Source organism: Fundulus heteroclitus, chromosome 11 (genome assembly GCF_011125445.2).
Source record: "Fundulus heteroclitus isolate FHET01 chromosome 11, MU-UCD_Fhet_4.1, whole genome shotgun sequence".
Classification (NCBI taxonomy): domain Eukaryota; kingdom Metazoa; phylum Chordata; class Actinopteri; order Cyprinodontiformes; family Fundulidae; genus Fundulus; species Fundulus heteroclitus.
Window position 1 is genome coordinate 16,609,247 of NC_046371.1, and position 23,146 is coordinate 16,632,392.

At 41.8% G+C, this 23,146-nt stretch overlaps 1 protein-coding gene across 2 annotated transcripts in view; it reads left to right on the forward strand.

Annotated features, from left to right (window-relative positions):
* Nucleotides 1–22,623, forward strand: part of LOC105917881 (slingshot protein phosphatase 2b) — a 32,761-nt gene extending 10,138 nt beyond the window's left edge. Inside the window, exons 1-14 of one of the 2 annotated variants that reach the window (XM_012852819.3) lie at nt 9,760–9,887; nt 12,197–12,309; nt 12,429–12,493; nt 13,071–13,192; nt 13,285–13,350; nt 13,447–13,512; nt 13,635–13,829; nt 15,235–15,328; nt 15,429–15,557; nt 15,835–15,881; nt 16,095–16,241; nt 17,099–17,299; nt 18,126–19,080; nt 19,994–22,623. In XM_012852819.3, coding sequence (XP_012708273.2) covers nt 9,760–9,887; nt 12,197–12,309; nt 12,429–12,493; nt 13,071–13,192; nt 13,285–13,350; nt 13,447–13,512; nt 13,635–13,829; nt 15,235–15,328; nt 15,429–15,557; nt 15,835–15,881; nt 16,095–16,241; nt 17,099–17,299; nt 18,126–19,080; nt 19,994–21,253 — 3,588 coding nt within the window. In that variant the 3' untranslated portion in view covers nt 21,254–22,623. Of the gene's footprint in view, nt 1–9,759; nt 9,888–12,196; nt 12,310–12,428; nt 12,494–13,070; nt 13,193–13,284; nt 13,351–13,446; nt 13,513–13,634; nt 13,830–15,234; nt 15,329–15,428; nt 15,558–15,834; nt 15,882–16,094; nt 16,242–17,098; nt 17,300–18,125; nt 19,081–19,993 lie in introns of those variants that run through there. The other variant, XM_012852820.3, reaches the window with a different exon arrangement.
* Nucleotides 22,624–23,146: the final 523 nt, after the last annotated feature.

A 23,146-nucleotide genomic window follows, 5' to 3' on the forward strand; every position in this document is an offset into this window, starting at 1 on the left:
GTTTGGAAATAAAATTAAATTTTCGGGCTTTCTTCCATGTTCCATCTTTTAGATAAGAAACCTGGATTTTCTAAAAGGAAGCTGCAAAAATTATTTTAACATGGTAAATGGCCTTGTATAGCTCTTTAATCAACTCCGAAGACTGAAGCGCTTCTTACTACAGTCATTCACCCATTCAGTCACCTGCTGATGGCGGTAAGCTACATTGTAGCTACAGAAACGGGACTGCCATACAGTCGGTGCAGCAGGCAAGGCGGGTGAAATGTCTTGCCCACAGACGGGACAACTAAGACGGTAGGAGTGGAGGTTCGAACCAGGACGAACTCCTAACTACAAAGCTACCTTGTAGTACCTAATGCAATTATGTTACGTTGAAGTCCAGTAACAAAACAATTCAAAATGCTGTAGATGAAGAGAGCATATAATAAAACATTACAGAGAAAAGTACTTTGCAGTGAAATAGTCGCAGCAGGTTAAGATGTAAGACCAGTTGAAACTACAAACTAAAACATTATCATTCAAAGGCAACTCTAACCAAATAGGTTTTTAGCCTGGATTTAAAGGATCTCAGGCTTTCAGCACTTTTACAGTCCTCTGGAAGTTTATTCCAGATAAGTGGAGCATGGGAACTAAATGCTGCTTCTCCGTGTTTTGATCTGGTTCTAGGTATGCAGAGTAGATTTGATCCAGAAGACCTCAGTGGTCTGGAGGGTTGATACAATTATAACAAGTCTGTCATGTATTTAGGTGCTAAGCCATTCAGGGATTTATAGGCTAACATAGGCTAATATCTAAGTATTTTACAGTCTATTTTCAGAGATACAGGAGCCCATGTAATGACTTTAGAACTGGGGTGATGTGCTCTACTTTCTTAGTCTTAGTGAGGACGCGGGCAGCAGCATTCTGGATCAGCTGCAGCTGTCTGATCCACTTTTTAGGCAGACCGGTGAAAACACCGTAGCAGTAATCAATTTGACTAAAGATAAACGCGTGGATTAGTTTTTCCAGAAACATCCGTCCTTTAATCCTAGAAATGTTCTTCAGGTGATAGAAAGCTGACTTTATAATTGTGTTTAAATGGCCCTTAAGGTTCAGGTCTGAGTCCATCGCTACATCCAGATTTCCGGCCTGATCAGTGGTTACTAGCTGAAGCAGCTGAAGCTGTGTGCTAACTCTTGATCGCTCCTCTATTGGTCCAAAAAGTATTACTTCAGTTTTGTTTTTATTCAACTGTAGAAGGTACTATAGTAGTAGTACTATATTTTACCCTAATTACTGACATCTTTTAAAGGAGGATTTGTATGTGGAAAACATGTGCACAAGCAGTAGAATAGATCTCTTTGCAAAATGTTCATGTTGGGTTTTCTGGAAAAGCATGGAATTTTTAAACGGAAAATGTGTCAATTTGTTGGAAGAGCTGCACAAACATCTTATTTTGATTTTTTTTTTTTTTTAAACATCCCTTTGTCTTTTAAATCCACATCATGATGGTCTCCCTCAGATTGAATGTGCTGGCATTCTGAATGAATGTTCTGCACGCTAGAGCGCAGGGTCTGCTGTTTATTCGCCTTGACGCTGCTGTGCATGTGTGCTGCAGCAGACGTTCATTCAGACTCGGATGTGGTGATGTAGCGGCTGTGCCTGCGTGAGCATCGCCCACTGCAGCGCTGCTGATTAAACCTTGTGACATCAGCAAATTTATAGCGGCCGGTAGCTAGTGGCAGCGTTTCAGCGGTTTGCCCGCTGAAGGGAAATTAGAAAAAGACAGAGGAATTGTACATGATTCTCCCATAGTTTTTACCAATAGTTCCTGATCCTATCTAATCTCCAGCTTTAAGTCAATCCAAATGGAGAAAAAAACTAGGATGAGGGTTTGATTTGGCATTTTAAGTTGTTTAGTTGTGTGCCTCTTATATACATTCTTTTGCAATTTAAATTGCACCATGTCTGTTTTGCATCATCGATGAGTTTTATTAACCTGACTGATTTAACGGCTCATGAGTTATCCCTGCTTCATACTGAGTGCGTACTTCTTAAAGTAAATACTTAAGGGTTTATTTGTGTAAACTAGAGATGGTTCTGTGATCAGTAGGCCCGCTGCCTGCGTGTTTATACGTGTGGCAACAATAGAGCGGCAGAGCAGTGTCTGGTGTCTGTCTGCTTGTGGAAACCACTTCCTTGCCTGTGCCGCATGTCATCGGATGCTGCGAGTTTCAGCCACACAAACAGGAGAGCAGTCAGGTGGAACTGGAGAGATGGCAACACAACAACACACACACACACAACCCCACTGGTGGCCTTTCAGCTCGACCTGCGATGTGTTTACGAATGATGTCACGGAAACGAGAGCAACTAAGCAAAGATTTAAAGGTGCCTGATGAGGAAGAAAGTCGGTGAGCGGGCTGTTCGTTGGATAGGTAAACGAGGTGTTTGTGTGGTGTTTTGGTAACTTTGTGGTCATAGTTACAAGAATACGGGTCTCAGCAAGCTGTTCCTTAATCAAGGAAGAGCAGAGATGACCTTTGAATGTCCAAAAATAAACATCTACACATACACACCCATTAAGTAATACATGAACCGCAGCAAGAAAAACAACAACAAAAAACCAGCCCACTGCAGTTGGTGTTTATCTCGGGGTGTTTTCTTGCCCTCAGCATATAACGTCGCCTAAAAACTGAAACCATGTGTGATCAACGGGTAGCGTGACCAAGCTGAAGGTCAGGTTTCTACTCTACACATGAGCAGGCTGGACTCTTAGTTTTGATTTCTCAATCTTTTTCCGTTGTTGTTGTTGTTGTTGTTATTTTGGAAGCACACAGTATGAGGTGTATCTGGCTCAAACATAGACCAGCTATTTGTTATGCTACTTGGGCCTCTATTCTCCTTTTTTAGGGAAGAATCTGAAAACACAAACACGATCAATGAACACGATGCTTCTCCTCACATGTTGAGGGAGAATTGTTACTTATTAGACAAGATTGACAAGGACAGGGTTTTGTCTAAATGTGAATAAGAACATCAGAAATACCTTCAGCAAACTTGCTGAAGTGAAAGCTTCAAAACTTTTACACACTTGCAAGTAGATGGAAAGGTTTTGAACAAGTGCGTGAGGAGATGAATCTGAATATACGTGGAATGAGTTTGCGCCCTTGTTTTCAAGTCTAGATAAAATAAAAAGCACCTTAAAAGTGTTTTACTTTAAAAAAAGTAGATCCTCATTGCACTGTCCATACGTCGTCCGTAAAAGCTCGGAGTTTGATGTGTTCCCCATGTCTGGATAAGAGTAGAAAAATAAAATGGAAAATGTTCCCAATTCAAAGCCTGGCCACTGCAGAGATAAATATGTTCACATTTACCTTGTATATTTATACTTTATAAATAAACTACAAAGGAATAAGAACTTTGGAAGTTTAAGTCTGGAAAAGTCTAAAATTCCCTGATCAAAGGTGGGAAACCTTTTTTTTTAGCCTGAAAGTCAATAGAGAAGCATCAGCTTTGATATCTTGGAAATATTCCCAGCCAACAAGTAAATATGGTAAGTAAAACTCCATGCTCCCATACCTTGGTCACTGTAAAATGTCACTTAAAAAACAAATTTGTTCACCAGTCACTTCAAGGGCTAAACAAGTTACATATGTTTTGCTTTAATAAACTCTTTAAGTTGTTGTGTCAGTTAAAGAGTGTTTTCTTACATTATCAGAATTGTGCAGGTCAGACTTACCACTTCCTGATTTTGTAAGCCAGCCTTTTCTGCAACATACAACACAAGTCAGGCATAACATTATGATAAGTCACCTGAAAGTTGGTTTTACCTTCCTTTTGCTGCCACAACAGCCCTGACCTGTTGCTACATGGACTCCCACTGGACCCTTGAAGCTGTGCCGAGGTATCTGGCACCGAAATGGTACCAGTAGATTCTTTGATTCCTATAAGTAGCAAGGTGGAGTCACCATGGACCAAACCTGTTTGTCCATCACATCCCACATATGCTTGATTAGACAAAGATCTGGGTAGTGTAGTGGCCAGGTCCAACACTTCATACATGTGCTCCCTTAAACCATTCCTGAACTATTGCCGCACAGTTATAGGATTATGAATTAACCTCTGCAAAAAGCCCCGGTCTTCATGTGAATGCATTGACAAGTTTCAGCATGGGAGGACCATTTTACTCAGTACAGCAAAGTGTTTCTGAACAGGATTACCAACTAAGCAGCTGTTTTGGAGATGTTCTGATTCAGTGGTCTAGCAATCAGAACTTGGGCCATGTCAAATTTACTTAAATCCTTACACTTTTTATTTTTCCAACTTCTTAAACAGCAACTTTGAGTACATAACTAGCACTTGCTGTTTAAACATTATAACCCACCTACTAACAGGAGCTATAATGAAGAGATAATCTTTGTTATTTACATAAGCTGTTGGGCGACTTTAATGTTTAATGCCAGATCAGCGTGTATGTGTAACAGGAACCAATACTTCACTGCAAAAACGGATCTAAAATAGGTAAAATGTTCTTAAAATTAGTGTTTTTGTCCCAGATTTGAGCAGATAAATAATATTATCTGCCAATGGAATGAGTATTTTGACCCTTAAAATAAGATAATTAGATATACTGCACTTGAAATAAGATAATGGAGATGAGTTGTTCCTATTTTAGGTGCAAAAGTCTTATTCCATTGGCAGATCATCTTATTTACCTGCTCAAATCGAGGACAGATTTTAAGAAAAAACTTAGTTTTAGTTCCGTTTTTGCAGTGTTTAAGGCAAAAGAAGACGCTTTTCTAATGTGGGAATCGATGTGATGAACAGAATTCAATTCTCAAATCAATATTTTTTTTTTTAGTGTTGATAAAACTTTCTTAAATCATAGCATGTTACGATGGACGTTTAAAATATTATATGTCATAATCTTCCACTGTTACTCAAGAGTCCCCCCCCCCCACTCAGCCTTGGCTTCCCTCGAACTACCACCCCCCACCCCACCCAGTCCCCCCTTGATAATCCGTCACCCAGACCTCCACATCCCGCTGTTTCTTCGGATTGGACCGTGCCGGTGTCTCCTCCCCTTCAGCGGCAGGATTTACCGCAGGCTGCCGCAGACGCATGAGAAAGTAGCCGCCGAGCAGATGGCGGCGCACCTGCTCCGTCTCACTTCGTGTTAACCGTGTCAGCGTCTTTGCGGGATTGTGCGGGATAATACGGCGCTGCTGTGCGCTATAGCCGGACGATTGGTTATTTTCACCCACCCCCCTGCGATGCGATGAGCATAGGCGGATCTACTGGGGTGGCATAGGGTGGCAAATGCCACCCTAAAAGACAGCCTTGCCACCCCTGCTGCCACCCCAGTTGACGGTAGGGGTGGCGAGGTTTATAAATTATGGCTAATTTGACAATTACTGACCGCTTATCTTAAATGTCGGACGGCAGTGAATGCAGCACGAGAAGACGTCACGCCAGAGCAGTTGAGACAGTTTTTTTAGAAAACTGAGCGGCGCAAAGCGAAGGAGCCGGAGGTCACGTGTGGAAAGGAGACACGGGATGAAACAGGTAAAAACTGATTTACTATCTATCGAGAAATTAAATTAATACGGAACGGAAGCACAATGTTGCTAGCATAGTTGCGATGCTGATTTTAAGATGATAAAAATAAGTTTAAAGAACGTTATTTTGCTAAATGTCAGACCGTCTGACATTTGTTCTGTGTAAAGTACGTTACAAAAGCTAATAATGATTCAGCGCCTGTGAAGGAAAAACATTGTAAAGTTATTTTGAATCTTACAGAAATGAAGAGGAAAGGTAGCATACATAGTTTTTTCTCACCAAAGAGAAAGGCGAGAGAAATAGAAAATGAAAAACTGAGCAAGGTAGAAGAAGATGAGGTGGAAGGAGCGAGAGAAGACGAAGACGAGGTGGAGAGAGAAGGGCAACAGAAACATGACAGAATTAGAATACAAGGCCAAGGCGACCAAGGACAGGAGGAGGAGGGAGAACATCACAGCAGTGAAGATATGGAGGGAGAGCATCACCAAGATGAAGAGAGAGAAAGCAAGAGACAAGATAACGTGCAGGGCTCACACAGTGAAAGGGAAATGAGAGTTCCTGGACCATCACCAAAGATGTCCAGTCGAGCTGGTCCACATGGTATGGAAATTGTTGTTGTATAATATATTAAGTTACATATGAATAAGAACAAATGACAAAGATGGACCTTTTGCTTTAAGGTGTTTTTAAGAGACATTGATTAGACTTCAAATAAATATAAATATTATATTAGGATATTATTTTATATATGTTTTCTTAAATATGAATAATTAGGAAAACTTGTCAGTGTTAAAGTGTGATAAGATAGGGAGGTGTTAACATAGTCTTATGGTTAACTAATCAATGACAGTTCCTAATTGATTATGTTTTTACTAGCTGTTATTTTGTAAACTTATTTCAGATGTTATTCAGTATAAATCTTTCCTCCCCTCCATTTTCTAGACATATCCAGGTCCAGGTATGAGGTGCCAGTGCAGCCACTGCGTGAGAGTTTCCCTAAGATTCTCCAGGGAGAAGCCAGGAGAAGCTTCCGCAGCGACTGGTACAAATCCCATCCCTGGTTAGAATACTCGCAATCAAATGATGCAGCTTACTGTTTTGCATGTAGGCATTTTTCCCTCCCTGATGCTCCAAGGACTGTTTTCACCTCATTTGAGGGTTATCGTAACTGGAAAAAGGCTACAATGAAAGACAGTGGTATCTGTTCTCATGCCAGATCAGAAGGCCATGTAAATGCAATGTTCGCATGGACAGAGAACAAGAAACTTAAGGATAAAAGTACCTCAATGGTTCGACTTATGGATGAGCAAAAAAATAAGCAGGTGGCTGAAAATCAATACTACATTAAAACAGCTGAAATTTTAGTTTTAACAGCCACAGAAAACATAGCACAGCGGGGTCACAGGGAGTCTCCCGACTCAGAAAAAAAAAAAGGTGTTTTTCTGTCTATGTTAGACCTGCTGGGTAACCATAACCCCATGATTAAAAAAAGACTTGAACAACAAGCTAAAAATGCAAAATACACAAGTAAAACAATACAGAATGAAATGCTTGAGTGTTTGGCTGCAATGGTCAAAAAGGAAATCATCCAGGAAGTTAAAACGAGCAAGCAGTTTTCAGTTATTGTTGATGAAACTAAAGATGTTCAGAAAAAAGAGCAAATGTCTTTTGTTCTGAGATATTTTTACAACGGTGTGGTTCATGAAAGCTTTCTGGAGTTTGAAGTGGCAGAACACCTGGATGCTGCCGCCTTAAGTGACAAGATTATTTTCTTCCTGGAGAAGCATGGGCTGGACTACAAGAAAAACCTGGTAGGCCAGGGCTACGATGGCGCGGCAGTGATGCGTGGGGCACATGCAGGTGTTCAAGCAAAAATAAAAGAAGTAGCCAAACATACCTTCTATGTTCACTGTAGTGCACACTGCTTAAACTTAGTTATTGTAGACACTGTAACAAGTGTGGCAGATGCAGGGAACTTCTTCTCACTATTGGAACAACTGTATGTATTCATGTCTGGGTCTTATGAACATAACAAATGGCTGGAAGTGCAGCGGGAGATGTTTGATGGTGCACCAAGGGAACTCCAACAGCTAAGTGATACACGTTGGGCCTGTAGGCACATAGCATGTCGCAATGTTATGGACAGGTTGCCTGCGATAGTACAGGTGCTTGAAGAGATTGCATCTGAGAACCATCCACAAAGAGCAGTAGAAGCAAGAGGGATACTGGCTCAAATTGATCAGAATTTTGCTGGATGTCTTGTTCTGTTCAGAAAGGTCCTGAGTGACTCCAATTTTTTATCAGACATGCTACAGTCTAAAACAGTGGACTATGCAAAAGCTGTTGAACTTATTGAAGCACTAAAGGAGACACTGGTCCTGTACCGTAGTCAAGCCTCTTTTGAGGAAATTTGGAGTGAAACACTGGATTTATGTCAACAAAGCAACATTGATACAACTCAGCGAAAACCAAAGAGGCCAAGACAGACAACAAAAGTGCTCCAGGACACTGTCATCCACTCCACCTTGGGACAGCATGTAGTTCCAGATAGCAAACATACTTTTTGTGTGTCTGTATACTATCCAGTTCTGGATAACATGATTGGAGAAATAGGAAGAAGATTTTCTAAAACAAATTGTAACATTATGCGGGGTGTACAGGCACTAAATCCATCAAGTCCAACTTTTTTAAGAGAGGAGGCTGTTCTATTATTGGCTGAAGCTTATGATTCAAATATTGAGGATCTCAAACACGAGTTACATCAGACAAGGAGAGTACTAGACAGACAAAAGGAGGGAAAGGAAAGTCCTACCACTCTCATGGAGTTCACTCAGATGTTGGACCCATACCAGGATGTGTTTTATGAGTTGTTCAGGTTGTGTAAAATAGGGGTTGTGTTACCTGTGAGCAGCGCATCCTGTGAATAAAGTTTTTCATCTCTCAGGCTCATAAAGACGTATTTGCGATCAACTATGACGGAAAAGAGACTATCAAGTTTGGCTGTACTAAGCATTGAATCAAAACGCACAAAGGCATTAGATCTAGATACATTTGTGAAGCGTTTTGCTGAGCAACATGGAAATCGGCGCATTCAGCTGTTATAGGCATGCTAACTTTCTGTTATGCTCTCTGGTGAGCCTTTACAAAGCTGTTAACAAGATGGCATTATCAACCTTTCTGTATTTACAGCTGAGAAAATCTGATATTACCTTTAATAAAACCAAAAGTTTGTGAAACAAAGTAAAAAATGTGATACTGGTGCAAATCCTGCTTAATATGAAGCAGTGTTATTGTTTTTTTGTTTACAGTATGAAACTATCCAGAAATGACTTGTATGAACCTACTCACAAAATGTTTTGTACTTTTTCCGACTGGGAGCAAAATGTATTTTTACGTTGCTTCTTTTCAGATTTGTGGAGATTTTGATGTTACATACAGTACTTGCCTTTTTGTTGATAAAACAGCTCTATCTAAAGCATATTTACAAGCATGAAATGTCCATTTCATGTCTCTTTAACTGCTGTGAACTACTGTCCTGTATTGCTCATCACTTTTACAGTAAAACCTCATCTGTCAAAAAAATGTCAAGTTACAGAGGAACAAATGGGGTAAATGTGTGTTCTGAGTAAACAATAAAAGCAATGTCCAGTACCTTGTTTGGTTACCATGACCCATTTGTTTTTACAGTTCCATTCTCAGTCCATAGATCTCTGATGGGTACATTTTTCTTTCTATAGTTTCTCGTGCAAATGCTGCAAAGCTGCCTCTCTGAAACAGTCCATCTCACGCGTCTGCGACTCAGCACCTGTGTCTTACCTTAATACCTTCCCTGTGATAATGCTCCACCTGAAGTAGTATTATCATACTTCTATCTCTTATTAAGTGAGATCACATTGTATATGTTCCTAATATGAACTGTTTCACATGAAACACATACTGTACATACTATTTCTCACCAAACTGTGATAACTGTTATTAAATACAGTATAAACAAATGTCATATGTTGCCACCCCTCAAAAATTCCTGCCCCCCTCTCGCCACCCCATAAATATTTTTCTAGATCCGCCCCTGGCGATGAGTGATAAAAACAAAGAGTGAATCTGTGAGAGTCACGGAGTTTCTGCGCTCGGAGTTTTTCTTTTTTTTTTTTTCTTTTTTTTTTGCCTCGGTTCTCCAGCGGTGTGTCTGGAACCGTCTCAGCCGCGCGGGGTTAAGCGATGCCTCCCGGAGTGGCGGCCACCCCTCGCAGCTCCTCGGCCGGCTGCTTCTGCGCCTGCTGCGGGGTGAAGATCGGACCCTGCTTCACCGAGAACTCCGTGATCTCTCGGGGGGAAATCTATCAGCTGTGAGTTCATGCGGTCAGCTGAGCAGAAACGATCTGAGCGTCATCTGCAGAAACATTTTGTACTCGTAATACGTTGTTTACGCTTAACTTGCATGCTAGATTTTGGCATGTTCTGGCAGTTTTATGCACTCATTTCTGCGTTAATTCGTGCTCCCAGTAGGTTTGAATTAACAATGGTTTACAGTTTTGCTGAGATGTCTAACTAGATGATTGCACCGCAGCCTGGATCAAGCAGGTTTCTTTGCATTTGCCTTCTGACAAACCTGCCTGCAGGATGCTTCACCTGCTCGCATGCACTCCCCCACCTCTGTTTTCATGCATTTTAAGGGAACACCAGGCTAGCAAGCACACTGTGTACCCCAGACACTTTCATGGCTTATAATTAATCTGTCAGGTCTGGAGGTGAGCATTCTGGATCAAGCTGGCATTTATTGGTGATTTATGGGTTTGATCAACAAAGCTAGAACTATTCCTTGCGTCATGTATTTATCATTGGCACTGTTGTGAGACATTTTGTGCCTGTGCGGGTTCTACGTGCTCGGCTCTTTCACAAGATCATGGTATGAAGATCCTGAGCATTGTGCTAAAATGCAGATTTTTTTGTTTTGAGGAAAGGCATGTGGGTATTGTCATCACTCTGTCACTGCTGTTGTTTCAGAGTGTTTTTAGTGTCTAATCCCTGTTGATCCTTTGGTTTGTCTTGAGAAGGATTTAAAGCTGTTTTTACTCGAAAGTATTTAACATTTCATACTTCTTTTTTTCAACAGTAAACTCTGACAAAGGTCAGAGGAATTTTCTAACCTGATAAAGTTGCTCAACTAAAGCCGACATTTGTCTTTTTTGTCACCCGTTGTAATAACTCGTGTTAATTCCAGCGTTTGGCTTTAGCTTCCTTTTATCTTGATGACAGGCAGTAAAATTTGCAGACTTTCTGTCTCTGCACCCTATCCTTGCCCTATGTTTATGTTTTGGCGTAGAAATGAGGATATGGACACTCCATCATCAGTGGTGAGAAAATCTGCTTTCCGTGTCATCATAAAATACAGACTTTAGGGACTGTCAATTTGTTAAAACACAGTGTAATCATCACCACTATGAAATCTAGCAATAACTGGGAACAAACACCCCTTGGATTTTCACATTCAGATTATTGTGTTCGATATCTTGAGTATATTACATAATTCCATTATCCATAGGGTTCTCGGCATAAGTGGCTTATTGAGAGGTGCCAAGTCGGTGCCTGGTAGCCGTTCAGGTTTGTGTCAGCGAGTCGCAGCCCGTGGACCGATAATTTGAGGAAATTCAGATGAAAGAAGACATTGTTTTAAGTCAAATAGCAACTTCTTTTTATGTCTCCTGTAAACCAGTACATTTTTTTTCTGTGCCTCTGTCATTTTAGGAACATATCAAATCCGACTCAGCAAACATGTCACTGGAAGTTGCTGGTTTTTGTCTCACATTGCTATCTAAACTGTCTTGAGCTCATAAATCTTGCTTTTAATTGCTGTGCACAAGATTGGTTGTTTTAGGAGCTCACAGGCCTGATCTAAATGAATCTGAAATCAAATCAGTCCTTCTGAAACGTGTTCCACTTTCAGGCAGGAAGCTTCCATAGCAGGTATTTACCAGATACTGTGGAATAAATGTTTTTAATGGCTGCTTGATACAGTTAGGGCATAAAAAGCCACATGTAAATACAGATGGTGTCTCTAAACTTTAAGATGTGGTGGTGTTGGGGGGTTCACATGTTAAGAAAGTCACCAATGGCACCATTATTGGTATCTGGGCTGTTTTTGCACACGGGACAGCACTTATTTCTCTTCTGTAATATTTAACAAGGTGGAAGTTTAAAGACGGTGCGATGTTGACTTCTTCGTCTTTGCACAATCACTCCTCATCATCCAGACAGAGTCTTAGGTCCTGGTTTCTTTTATTTATTGTAATCTTCGGGTGTTTCAAAGAGTTCATGACACCATACACTTCGTCAAGGATCAAGAGCCTTTAGAAGAAAAACAGGCCCGTAGCATGACAGATCCCCTACCGTACTTAGTGAACATATGCTGTGATTGGCCAGACTGGGTTTGACATGCGTTACACCTTTTTTAAAATGCAGTTTTTGATTCAAATGAGAGTATTTACTACAATAACATTGGACAGTAGGGCATTGATCTGGTATGACGCTCTGTGCTACACAGAGTTTTCTTGCTTTGAATGTTTGTTGAGTAAAGTCTCTGAAAGCTAAGGCCCAAAAAAGCTATTAATACTTTTTTTTTTTAAACAAATTTTTCCTTTATTTTGTCTCTGTGCAGCATCAGTGAAAGTTTCCTGACAGTCAAAGGAGCTGCTCTCTTCCTGCCTCGAGGAAATGGCTCCTCTCCAACTTCAGCCTCTCGCTTCTCGCAGCTACGGAGTAAACATGCAGGTGAGGCGAAAAGCCCCGTTCAAAGGTTTCAGTTTGTTTTTCTTAGCTAAATGATGCTGCATTAATAGGCAAAGCTGTTGCCTTAAGTTGTTTAAGAGCTGTTTCTTAAATCTTAACAGGAGACATCCAGCAGCATCTACAGACCATGTTCACTCTCCTCAGACCAGAGGACAACATCAAGCTGGTGGGTGCATGATACTACCGTATTTTTCGGACTATAAGTCACACTTTTTTTCATACTTTGGCTAATCCTACGATTTATAGTCGGGTGCAACGTATATAAAATATATATGTCGCACCTGACATATAAAACATGTTTATATGTTTTAAAATGTTAATTCATACTGACCAACATGAACCAAGGAGTAAACATTACCGTCTATAGCCGTAAGAGGGCGCTCTAGGCTTGTGAAAACTATATGCTGCTCCTGTACCACATAAAAATTAATTGAATGATTAATTATAGACATATAGACAACGAAGACTGCACACGTTTGTCGTTTTGCTGTTTCAGTATGCGTTCACGCAGCTGAGCGTTACGTGGTGCAGCTTGAAGGGGGAGCCCAGACCGCGACAGAACCCTGTTATTGGGCTGTCAGTGAAGCTAACAATAGCGTTAGCTTATGTTGTCCCAGCGGTTTACAAATTCACTGACTTTTCTATGTTGATCTCAAAACATCCGTGTCATGCGGTACTCAAAGCACAAACCAACTTCACTGCTGGCTTTTTCACCGTTCTGCCCTTTCTGGTTCCTCTTCCAGGCGGTTCGTTTGGAGAGCGCCAGCACTCAGGCCACACGCTACATGGTGGTGGCCTCAACCATCGGACGCCAGGACACAGAGGAGAGCGTGGTGCTTGGCATGGATTTTAGTCCCGTAGACAGGTGAGACGATGATTGCGCTCAAGCCTACGTGTGCCGCCTCGATGATATAAAGTTGTAAAATTGAGGTTTCTTATTTTTCTCTCTCCTTGCAGCTCATGTTCAGTTGGTTTGGTTTTGCCCTTATGGAGTGACACCTTAATACACCTGGATGGAGATGGGTAAGAAATGAAAGGCATGAAAGAACTCAGCACTCTCCAAGCAAAAGACGCCAAAAGGGTTGAAGGTTTGCTTTGTTTCTCCTTTTTTGTTCTCAGCGGATTCAGCGTATCAACCGATAACAGAGTGCACGTATTCAAGCCTGTTTCTGTGCAAGCCATGTGGTGAGTGTAAAGAAAAACAAGTGGATCTGTTTGAACTGTTTTCATCCTTAAGGACTTTCTCATAAAAAAAAAAAATCTTTTACTGCCATCATATCAAAATCCTTCCAAACTCATATTGACAGGTCGGCTCTGCAGTCGCTCCACAAAGCCTGCGAAGTGGCTCGTTGCCACAACTACTTCCCAGGCAGCTTGTTCCTCACCTGGGTAAGCTATTATCAGAGCAGAGTGTCCTCCGACCAGACCCGCATCAACGAATGGAACGCCATGCAGGACGTGCAGTCACACCGCGCCGACTCACCCGTCCTTTTCTCCGATATGTAAATATTCAAATCATATGGATTTAAAACTATACTTGGTAAACTGCTGATTTCCAGTGCCGTCCAAAAGTATTCATGCTTTTGTCAATTTCTTCACCTTTTACCTTACAACTTCAATGTGTTTTTTATTGGGATTTGATTGCGATACACCAACAAAAAGTAGTGCATAATTATTAAGCAGAACAAAAACTGTATGTGGTTTTTAAACATTTGATCCGGATAAAAATCTGAAAAGTGTTTGCGTTGAGGCTCTATAGGTCAGTAATTTTCAGAACATCTTTTTGCTACAATTCTAGCTGTAAATTCTTTTTGTGTGTTTTTATCAGCTTAATGTGTCTAGACTCTGAAATCTCTACTTACTGAAGCTCAGTAAGCGTGAAGAGCATACGGGAACAGTAATTTTTAAAGTCTTGCCACAGATTCTCAGTTTGATTACAGTCTGAACTTTCACAAATCTCACACTGATGTGCCTTTATTTTAGCGCTGGCTATATGTTTAGAGTCATTGTCTTGTTGGAAGGCGAACATCTGCCCTAGTGTCATGTCTGCATCCTCCTCAGGTTTTTACCAGCATTGGCTTTTAGTTGGCCCCATTCATCTCTACATCAACTCAGGCCACCTACCTTATCCTTGTCAAGAAAAACATCTCCACACCATTATGTTGGGGATGTTGATTTATTTATGGATCTTTTTTTTTCCTGTAGGCCAGAAAGTTTAAAATTTGTCAAACTGCAAACAGGGCTTCTTATGGGTTTCTTCCTTCAAGACTATTACAAGTACAACAGCTATAGTTATGGTGTCAATAGATCCACCCACCTGAGCTGTGAATCTCTGCAGCTCCTCCAAAGTTACCATGGGCCTCTGGGCTGCTGATTAATACCTTGCTGTGCCATTCACTTTCCATTTTATTACAGTGCCCTGTGAGATGTTAAGTTCGTTTTTTTTCTCTCACTAATCTGCCCTAGTGTCCCCGCCAGAGATAAAATATATTGTTTGTTTCTAGGTCATGATGCCATTTTTCTCTTTAATGTTCTCTAACAAACCTCTGAGGCCTTCTGAGAATAGCTGGGTTTATACCAAGATTAAATTACACAAATATGTGCTCTTATTTCCAGTTTAGGTGACTTCTGATATTTTAGGCATGTTAGAGTGTAGAGGCTGAATAAATATGCACACCACAGTTTTCAAGTTTTTCTTTTTGAGAAAAATATACTTGCATCGTATTCTCTTTGCTTCAAAATTGTATGCTACTTTATGTTGGTTTATCATGTCATATCTTAATGAAATGCACGAGGTGTTTGTGTTTTAAAGTGACAGTGTGAAACTTTGAAAGAGTTATGAATACTTTAGTAGGGCACCTTTCTGTCTAACTTTATATGCTAAGTTTCCTTGTGATGTTTCTCCAGCCCCACAGAGAGAGAGCTTACAGAGCGACAGATAAAAACCAGCTTGAGGGAAATCATGATGCAGAAAGATCTTGAGAATGTCACCTGTAAAGAAGTGAGTTGCCTCGCATATCTTTCAAGCAGAAGTAGTCATTTACATTTTTTGTCCGAATTAGGTTAAACTGAGCGCTCTGTTCTCTTAACGTGTCCCACAGATACGAACAGAGCTGGAAATGCACATGACGTGCAACCTGCGAGAGTTCAAGGAGTTCATCGACAAAGAGATGATTGTTATTCTTGGCCAGATGGACAGTCCTTCAGAGATCTTTGACCACGTCTTCTTGGTATGTTGACAAAAAAAATTTAATTTTTGTTGGTTGTGACACTAAACAAGAAATTAAAGCTACACTTGAACCATTTATCACCACTTTGTGCATCAGAACCACAGTAATCTGATGCAGTGTTGTGCAATAATGTATCCAATTTTAAGGTACTTAGGTCTTGTTTGGATTGTAAATGCGTACTGTATGTCAGGCATGTCTGACCAGTGGGATTTAGGACGGATGAAAAGCTCAGAGGAAGGTCTGGAACAGCATTGAGGATTGCTTTTGTTTCCTACAGGGATCTGAGTGGAATGCATCTAATTTGGAGGAGCTGCAGAAGAGCGGGTAAGGAAAGACAAAATGCAATGAAACGCACCCCCTCTCTGCAATCAGTGCTGGGGACATTAATGAAAATACAGTACAGAATACATCCATTTAAAATAAGAACATTTACTTAGCATACAAGCAAATGTTGTAGCTTGATGTGTTTTCAGTTTAACGGCTACAGACAAGCAGCCTGACTTGTTTTCATTTAACATTTGTGTATTTTCCCTTCAGCGTTCAGTACATCCTGAATGTAACCAGGGAGATCGATAATTTCTTCCCCGGCGTGTTTGAGTACCACAACATCCGCGTCTACGACGAGGAAGCCACCGACCTGCTGGCTTATTGGAATGACACCTATAAGTTCATATCTAGAGCAAAGTGAGTTTTATGGGGTTTCTGTGCAGAATGGAAAAATATGACATTTGTTTTAAAGCTTTTCCAGCTCTGGATATATTACATATATATTACATTCTGGAATTGAATGTGAAGTAATGCTTTTACTTTTCCTATTATGCAGATGCAAAAAAGAAAAATCTAAGTTTCTGAAAGAAAAAGAATAAAAAGTTTTAAAAATTAATTTATATAATTGTTTTACCACATCGCAACTTGTACTTTTAAAAGTATACTTTTAAAGTATACTTGTACTTTAAATAATTTGTTTTTGTTGAGGGACATCTTTCACAACTCCAACTGGTAGCATATAGATTTTAAAATCGAGCTGATGTGATTTATACCAAATGTAAAACAAGGATTTATTTTTGGGGGGGCGGCATAAAAATACTGCTTTTTGTAGTTGCTTTAGAGACCAACTTCATCATTTTGACATTCTTTCATTTCATAATTTTAGTGTTCTTATGTCATTTATTCAGGTGACTGATGATTTTGAACAGTTGTTAGTATCACTCTCCATAAAACATTTTGTTGACCCATCATTTTATACGTACGTCAGGTAGCGCGGCTAATTTACAAAGATTTCTATGAGTGCAGAAAAAGTTTATGTCCTAAACTAATCAACACAACTAAGGGTGCGCTTTTAATCTGAAACCTTTGGCAAAAATGGTCTACAAGACAATGAATGTTTTAGTTAACAGCATAAATAATCTGCTAAATCACTGACAGTCTAAGATGGAGATGTTTTTTTTGGCTTCTTTAAAAAAACCTGACTCATTTGTTTTACAGCCCTAATTTAAACCCAAAATGACAAGGAATAACTTAATTGTTCATGTCTAAACCAGGAAATCTGGCTCAAAGTGCCTGGTCCACTGTAAAATGGGAATAAGCCGCTCTGCAGCCACGGTGATCGCGTACGCCATGAAGGAGTACGGCTGGGATTTGAAAATCGCCTTCAATCACGTCAAGGAGCGTCGGACTGTGACCAAACCCAACCCTTCCTTTATGAGGCAGCTGGAGGAGTACCAGGGCATACTGCTAGCCAGGTACACACATACACATGTAAAGATGGATATTAGAAGAAAAAAATCTAGAACATCCATTGAGTCTTTTTCAAATGTGCAGTTTGCCACAAAAAGTACTTTTTTTGCTATTTAGTGGGAAATGTATTTGGTTTATTAGCATCTGTGTAGTATCTGTGGGTCACTTCTACTGCTTAATTGTTTTTGAATGAGCAGAATTTGATTAAATATACTGAAACATACTATTTTAAAATATCTTAATGAAAAACTGGTTTCTGCTTATCTGACATACATTAGGCAACAATAGCGCATCACCTATCAGACTTTTCCTAACCAATACCAATTTTAAACAATTTCTTTTTGTTTTGTTCTAAGCACTAAAATTATCTGCTGGAGTTTATAGATGGAGTATAATATAACTTTCGTATGGAGAGTTAAGACATAGGTTTATGTATCACAGCATTTCTCCCTAAGCTGTATCTGATTTTTATTAAGCTCAGAAGAAGGGCATCAAATCACATCCAGTTTGGTGATGCATTTATAGAATGAAAAGGTGGGAATCAATGAATAGAAAAGGGGGGGGGGGTAAATTTCCAGTATTTGATTTGCCAATCATCAATCTCAGCCTATCAAAGGGAAAATAGTTCAGTTCTGATGTTTGGGTGTTCAAATAACTGCATATTTAGACAGAAAATCCACATGCTATAAATCATTATCATGAAATTTCAGTCATCCTTTAAACAATATGCTTGAAAAACAGGAAATATAATTGACATAAATGACACTAAAGTAGAGTAATTGAACTTTTGTTAATTTTGTCAATATATCTGTTTGTCCCTTTCTTCTGTAGCAAGCAAAGGCACAACAAATTGTGGCGTTCTCACTCCGATAGCGATCTGTCTGAGCACCACGAGCCCCTGTCCAAGTCCCTCGCCCAACCCAACAGTCTGGGTCGCTCCGACCCCCATAACCAGGCAAGCAGCATGTCGGGCTCCTCTGTGAGAGATCTGCTGGAATCTCTGGGAACTTCACCGAGCACTGGAAAACCAACACACTCCACGAGCCAGCCTGATACCGGCACCCGCTACTTTGACGACGAGCCGTCGTTATCAGGCGGCGCTAAAGCTCAAAGCCCGGAGGGAGCCTCTCTGGCTGATAAAGCCTCCGACAGGCAGCTACCCCCCCACCATCCCGACTCCACAGCTGGCTCTGTGGTATCTCCCAGCCTCTCCAATGGTCTGTGTGACTCGGAGAAGCAGCCAGCATTCTCCCGGCCACGGGCGGCTACTGTGGTCCCTGAGATTGAGAGGACAGACGCGGTAACTGTTGCACAAAGCGTTTTGGTGAGCCAGCCTCACCCACCTCCCTCTGTTCTCCACCTCCCCCCCTCTCCTGCTCCATCGTCTACGAATGAAGCCGTCAAACCTCAGGTTTCCTCCCCTACCCTCCCGGTCCCGGTGCCTGAACCCTTGACGCCGCCAAACGCACAACAGCCGGGATCCCACTGTTTATCGGCACCAGTGCTCATTAAAAAAACGGACGATCATCAGACGTGCGGCTCAGATCCTCCCTCCTCCAATGACGCCAGTCCTCCCGGTGCTATTCCACAGGACAATGTGCTGCTGTTCGGCCATAGTGCAGATCACATCAACTTTTTTAGTGCCAGGGAAAAATTCAAGGGAATGAGTCACGATGGTAAAACTGCCGTGCAGCAGTCTCCCCTGCTGAAGAGCTGTGGTAAAGATCATCTGCCGCTGGCCCAGGAGGGCGTAAACAGTGAGGGGCAGGAGGAGGAGAACACAAAGGTAACCATTGCTTGTAAGTTTTCCTCTATACTTTCTTTCATGCTTTGTTCTTAGTGTGAGAGTCTGTGTGGATGTTCTGAGGTGTTTTTCAGCTTTAGCTCAGAGAAACCGGCATATTTAATCTTACAGGTAAATTTTCAACAAATTGTAATATAGTCAAAACATGATTATTGAGTAATTGAATTAAAAATGTCTAACTCAGATGAACTCATTACACAATAAGTGATCTTTTTTTTTTTTTAATACTCAGTCCAGATAAGACTTCTCATGTCGACTCTGGTTCAGATTAACAAAGAATACAACATTTGTGAGTTTCTCGCTGCTCTTGAATAGACTTCACAAGTCTTTCAAGTTATCCTTAGTGTGAACATATCTCTTAAACTTTTTTCCTTCCACTCATCCTTACATTAACATGCTTGGATACAGCGCTCCTTGACCCGCCCACCTCTACAGCATGGACCTTTTTTTTTTTTTTTATCTTGCCCTCCTTGTTAATGACCTGTCACCTGTCTAGTTAGCTGTGTTCCTTATGATTGTGTTAAATCATTATTTATTTTATTATTCTAGTTTTCAGAGTAACTGAATTTATGATTTTGAGCAGCTGTGTAAGCCTTAATATTAAATAATGTACATAAGATGTTTATTTTTATCTTGTTGAATAATGAATCTATATGAAATAAGAGTTTAACTTTTTGAATTGAGTTATTGAAATAAATTAAGGTTTTAATGGTCTTGGTGTATTTAGATATATTCGTGTACCAGCATCGTTGAATTTATTCCAAATAGGCCTTTAGGTTATGGTTCATGTGCGCCATCTAGTGGCGACTAGTTGAAACGCACATAAAAAAGTTCACGTTTTTTCTTGGTTTTACTTCATTATTGTTTTTGCTTCTGTGTCACCTCTGCGTTGTAGGAAACCCATGCTCCTGTGCAGGTCGCAGGAGTAAAACCCACAGAGACCCTCGCCCGACCAGAACCACAAAGCTCCCACGACCAAGCAGGGATGAGGTCGAAGGAGGAAACGGAGAATCTAGACACTGTCCCTCAGAAGGAGGCCAAGAGTGTAAAAGAGGAATCAAGAGACAAAGAGGACGAGGAGGCCGCCCCCGCCCGTCTCTACAGCGACTGGACGAGGGGGTCCGTGCGGCGAGTTACGCAACAGCTAGAGCAACGGATGAAACAAGAACACGAGACGCCGTTAGCCTCGTCCTCTTCACTCTCGCTCGCTGGGAACGCCTCCTGCTCTCAGCCCCGCCCAAGCAGCTTCCACTCCACGACGGCGTCCGGGTCACAGGATGCAGGGGTCCGCACTCTGGAGGAAGAGCGGGAGGGCCGGGGGGGTGGCATGTTTAGTCCAGCCGGCAGGGAGAACGCACTGGGGGTCCTGGGGAATATCGACAAAAGCACAAAAGGACACAAACTCCAGCCTGCTGAAGCCAGATTGCTCTCTACCTCTTCTCCTTTCCAGCACTCTGTGCCGTCTCCCTTTGCCTCCGTGAACTTCCTGTGTCTGGAAGGTGTGACGGAGCTCGAGTCGTGCGTAGACTGGGACTGTTTCACAGAGGGACCGCATGCCGACATCGCCACGAGGGCGACGTGGGAGACGCTGTGCGAGCTGGGTGCCTTCCTGCAGCAGGTCGGCTCGGGTGGAGCGTGCACGAGCCCGGTCTCGGGGAGTGCTCCGAAGCAAGGCAGCGGTATCCAGAAGAGGTTTAGAGAGGTGGAAGCCAGGATCCGCCAGGCGGGCTTGACCCCTCCGTCTCTGATGAAGCGCTCGGCATCGCTGGCCAAACTGGGCTGCCTGGAGCTCCTCGCCAACGAACTGAGCGAGCTGGAGCGCAGCTGCTCCGCCGCCGCGGCCGCACCCTCTTCTCCAGCTCTCCTCCAGCCAGCTAGCGACGAATCTAAGAAGCAGCGGGTGCACAGCTCTCCCTCCTCCAGCAGCAAAGAGCCGGAGGCCCCGAACGTCACGGCTACGAGCCTCTCTGCTGCCGGAGAAAGCCCGCCGGCTTCAGATCGGAGCCCGCCGAAGGAAAAACTTCCAAACGCCGAGCAAGACGCCGCCGATTCGCCCGGGCCGACGCTTCTGACAAACAGGCAGCAGTACGGAAAGACTCACCCACTGAGGCAGCTTCAGAAAAGAACCGTTAGCACCCCGTACCACACAATGTGACCCTCGCTCCGCGTGTATGTGTATGTGTGCGTGCACCTCTTTAAGTGGAAATCAAGTGTAAATGTTAGTTATTCAGCAAACCGATGCCTCTTGCCTTAAAGGATTCTTTTTAGTCGTTGTTTTTATACGTTTTTTTCCCCCCACAGATCCACCAAGAACCCCTGAAATCTTTGATATCAAGCTCATCTTAAAAGCAAATGACAAGGCTATGAAGGTTCCAGTCTGGTGAACTCAGTCAAAAAATGAAATAAAACAAACATAGTGTAATCCAGACACCGTCTCGTTCCTGAGCCTGTACATGCTCCCCCGTGCCAATCCTCGCTGCTTTTCTTGATCTCTCTCACACGTGTATCACCAGAAGCTGGAATATTGCCTCTGTCATTCCTGCCTCTTGCTAATGTTCCTCAGTCCCATGTTTTCTGGAGAGACGACGGCGCCGCTGATCCGTTGCAGTTTTATTCATTTTCATCTGATTGCTGCCAATATTTTTTTAATGTCAAAATCAGGCAGAAGTTGTAACCCCCCAACCGTCTCTTCAACGCAGATCAAAAAGGTGTTCCTAACGCTGCTTCAGCAGGAAGTGGAGACCCAATTATTATTATTTTTTCTTGATTTCGATACGGAAAGAGTGGAAGAAGGTTTCTCCTTTTTTAATTTTTTATTTTCAGTAACACAATACCTCAAACTAGTCCGAGCTGCGCAGACATCAGGGTCTGGTTTTCTGGAATGTCATCCTCAGTCTGAAACAATTTCACCTACACTTGATAAACTGGAAAGAAAAAAAAAAAAAGTGTGTCTTTCATTGTCCTCACAGTTCTGAAGCCACTCAGAGCAGATTCCTCATGGATGTTCACCTGTGATGGTAAAAAGGGGAGCTTTGTGGGGGGGCTTGGAGTGTAATGGCAGAGTTTATATTTATGAATTTCCTGCTGTGATCTCTTTTGGATGTACGTCTATATTCTGAGTGTTTTAGAAACTGTATGTTTTTTTTTTTTTTTTACATCTGGCTTGTGTCAGTGACTGAGTTAGTTTTATTTTGAACGGATCTCTTTTGTACAGCTTTTAGGAGTGTGCCTGTGACTGGCAAGGGAAACTACTCTGCAATCAGAAATATCTGTACAGGGACGTCTGTCATACATGCACTTTACTCCCTTTTGTTTTTTAATATTACTTTTAATTGGGACTTTCTCTTTACGTGGGTTTGCTACTTTTGGGGAGCATGCTTAGGCTGTAGTAGGTGTCGGGTATGTGTGCGTGCGCGTGTGCGTTTTAATGTCGAATACGTTTTAGATTTTATTTGAATCTGTCAATGTAAATATTTTATATTATGTGCTTCAACTGTGACCATTAAAAAATGGAGATTATTAAAAGTCGTGTTTTCTGTGAGTCTGTAAAAGCGACATGATGTCTAGTTATTGATTACGGTGAGGGTGGATTTAGCTTTTTTTTTTATTATTATTTATGCTGTGAAATTAGTCCTTTTGGCTCATTCCTCCTGTCAGACCTGGTGTAACTGGGTCAGGGTGAGAGATCTGCTTGCTCAGACTCTGCCAACAAATAGTCCCTGTGCTTGAGATGAAGGCTTTGTGATGGCCGCTCCTAACTTTGTTGACCTTAATTCACTTATGCTTAGGGTCATCTTCCATTTGGGAGACCCATTTCCGTCCAGGCGTTAACTTCCTGGCCGACTTCTTTTAGATGCTGCTTTAATATTTCCAGCTAATGTTCTCTTTTCATGACGCTGTCCATTTTGTGAAACATGCCTGTCCCTCCTGGAGCTAAACACCTGTCCACCCCACAGCTTCAAAGCTAGGTTGGTGACCTCGGGCTTAATAGTTTTTCCTTTTTTTCCTGCAGCTATAACAATGGTTGAAACTTTCTTTTTTTTTGCCT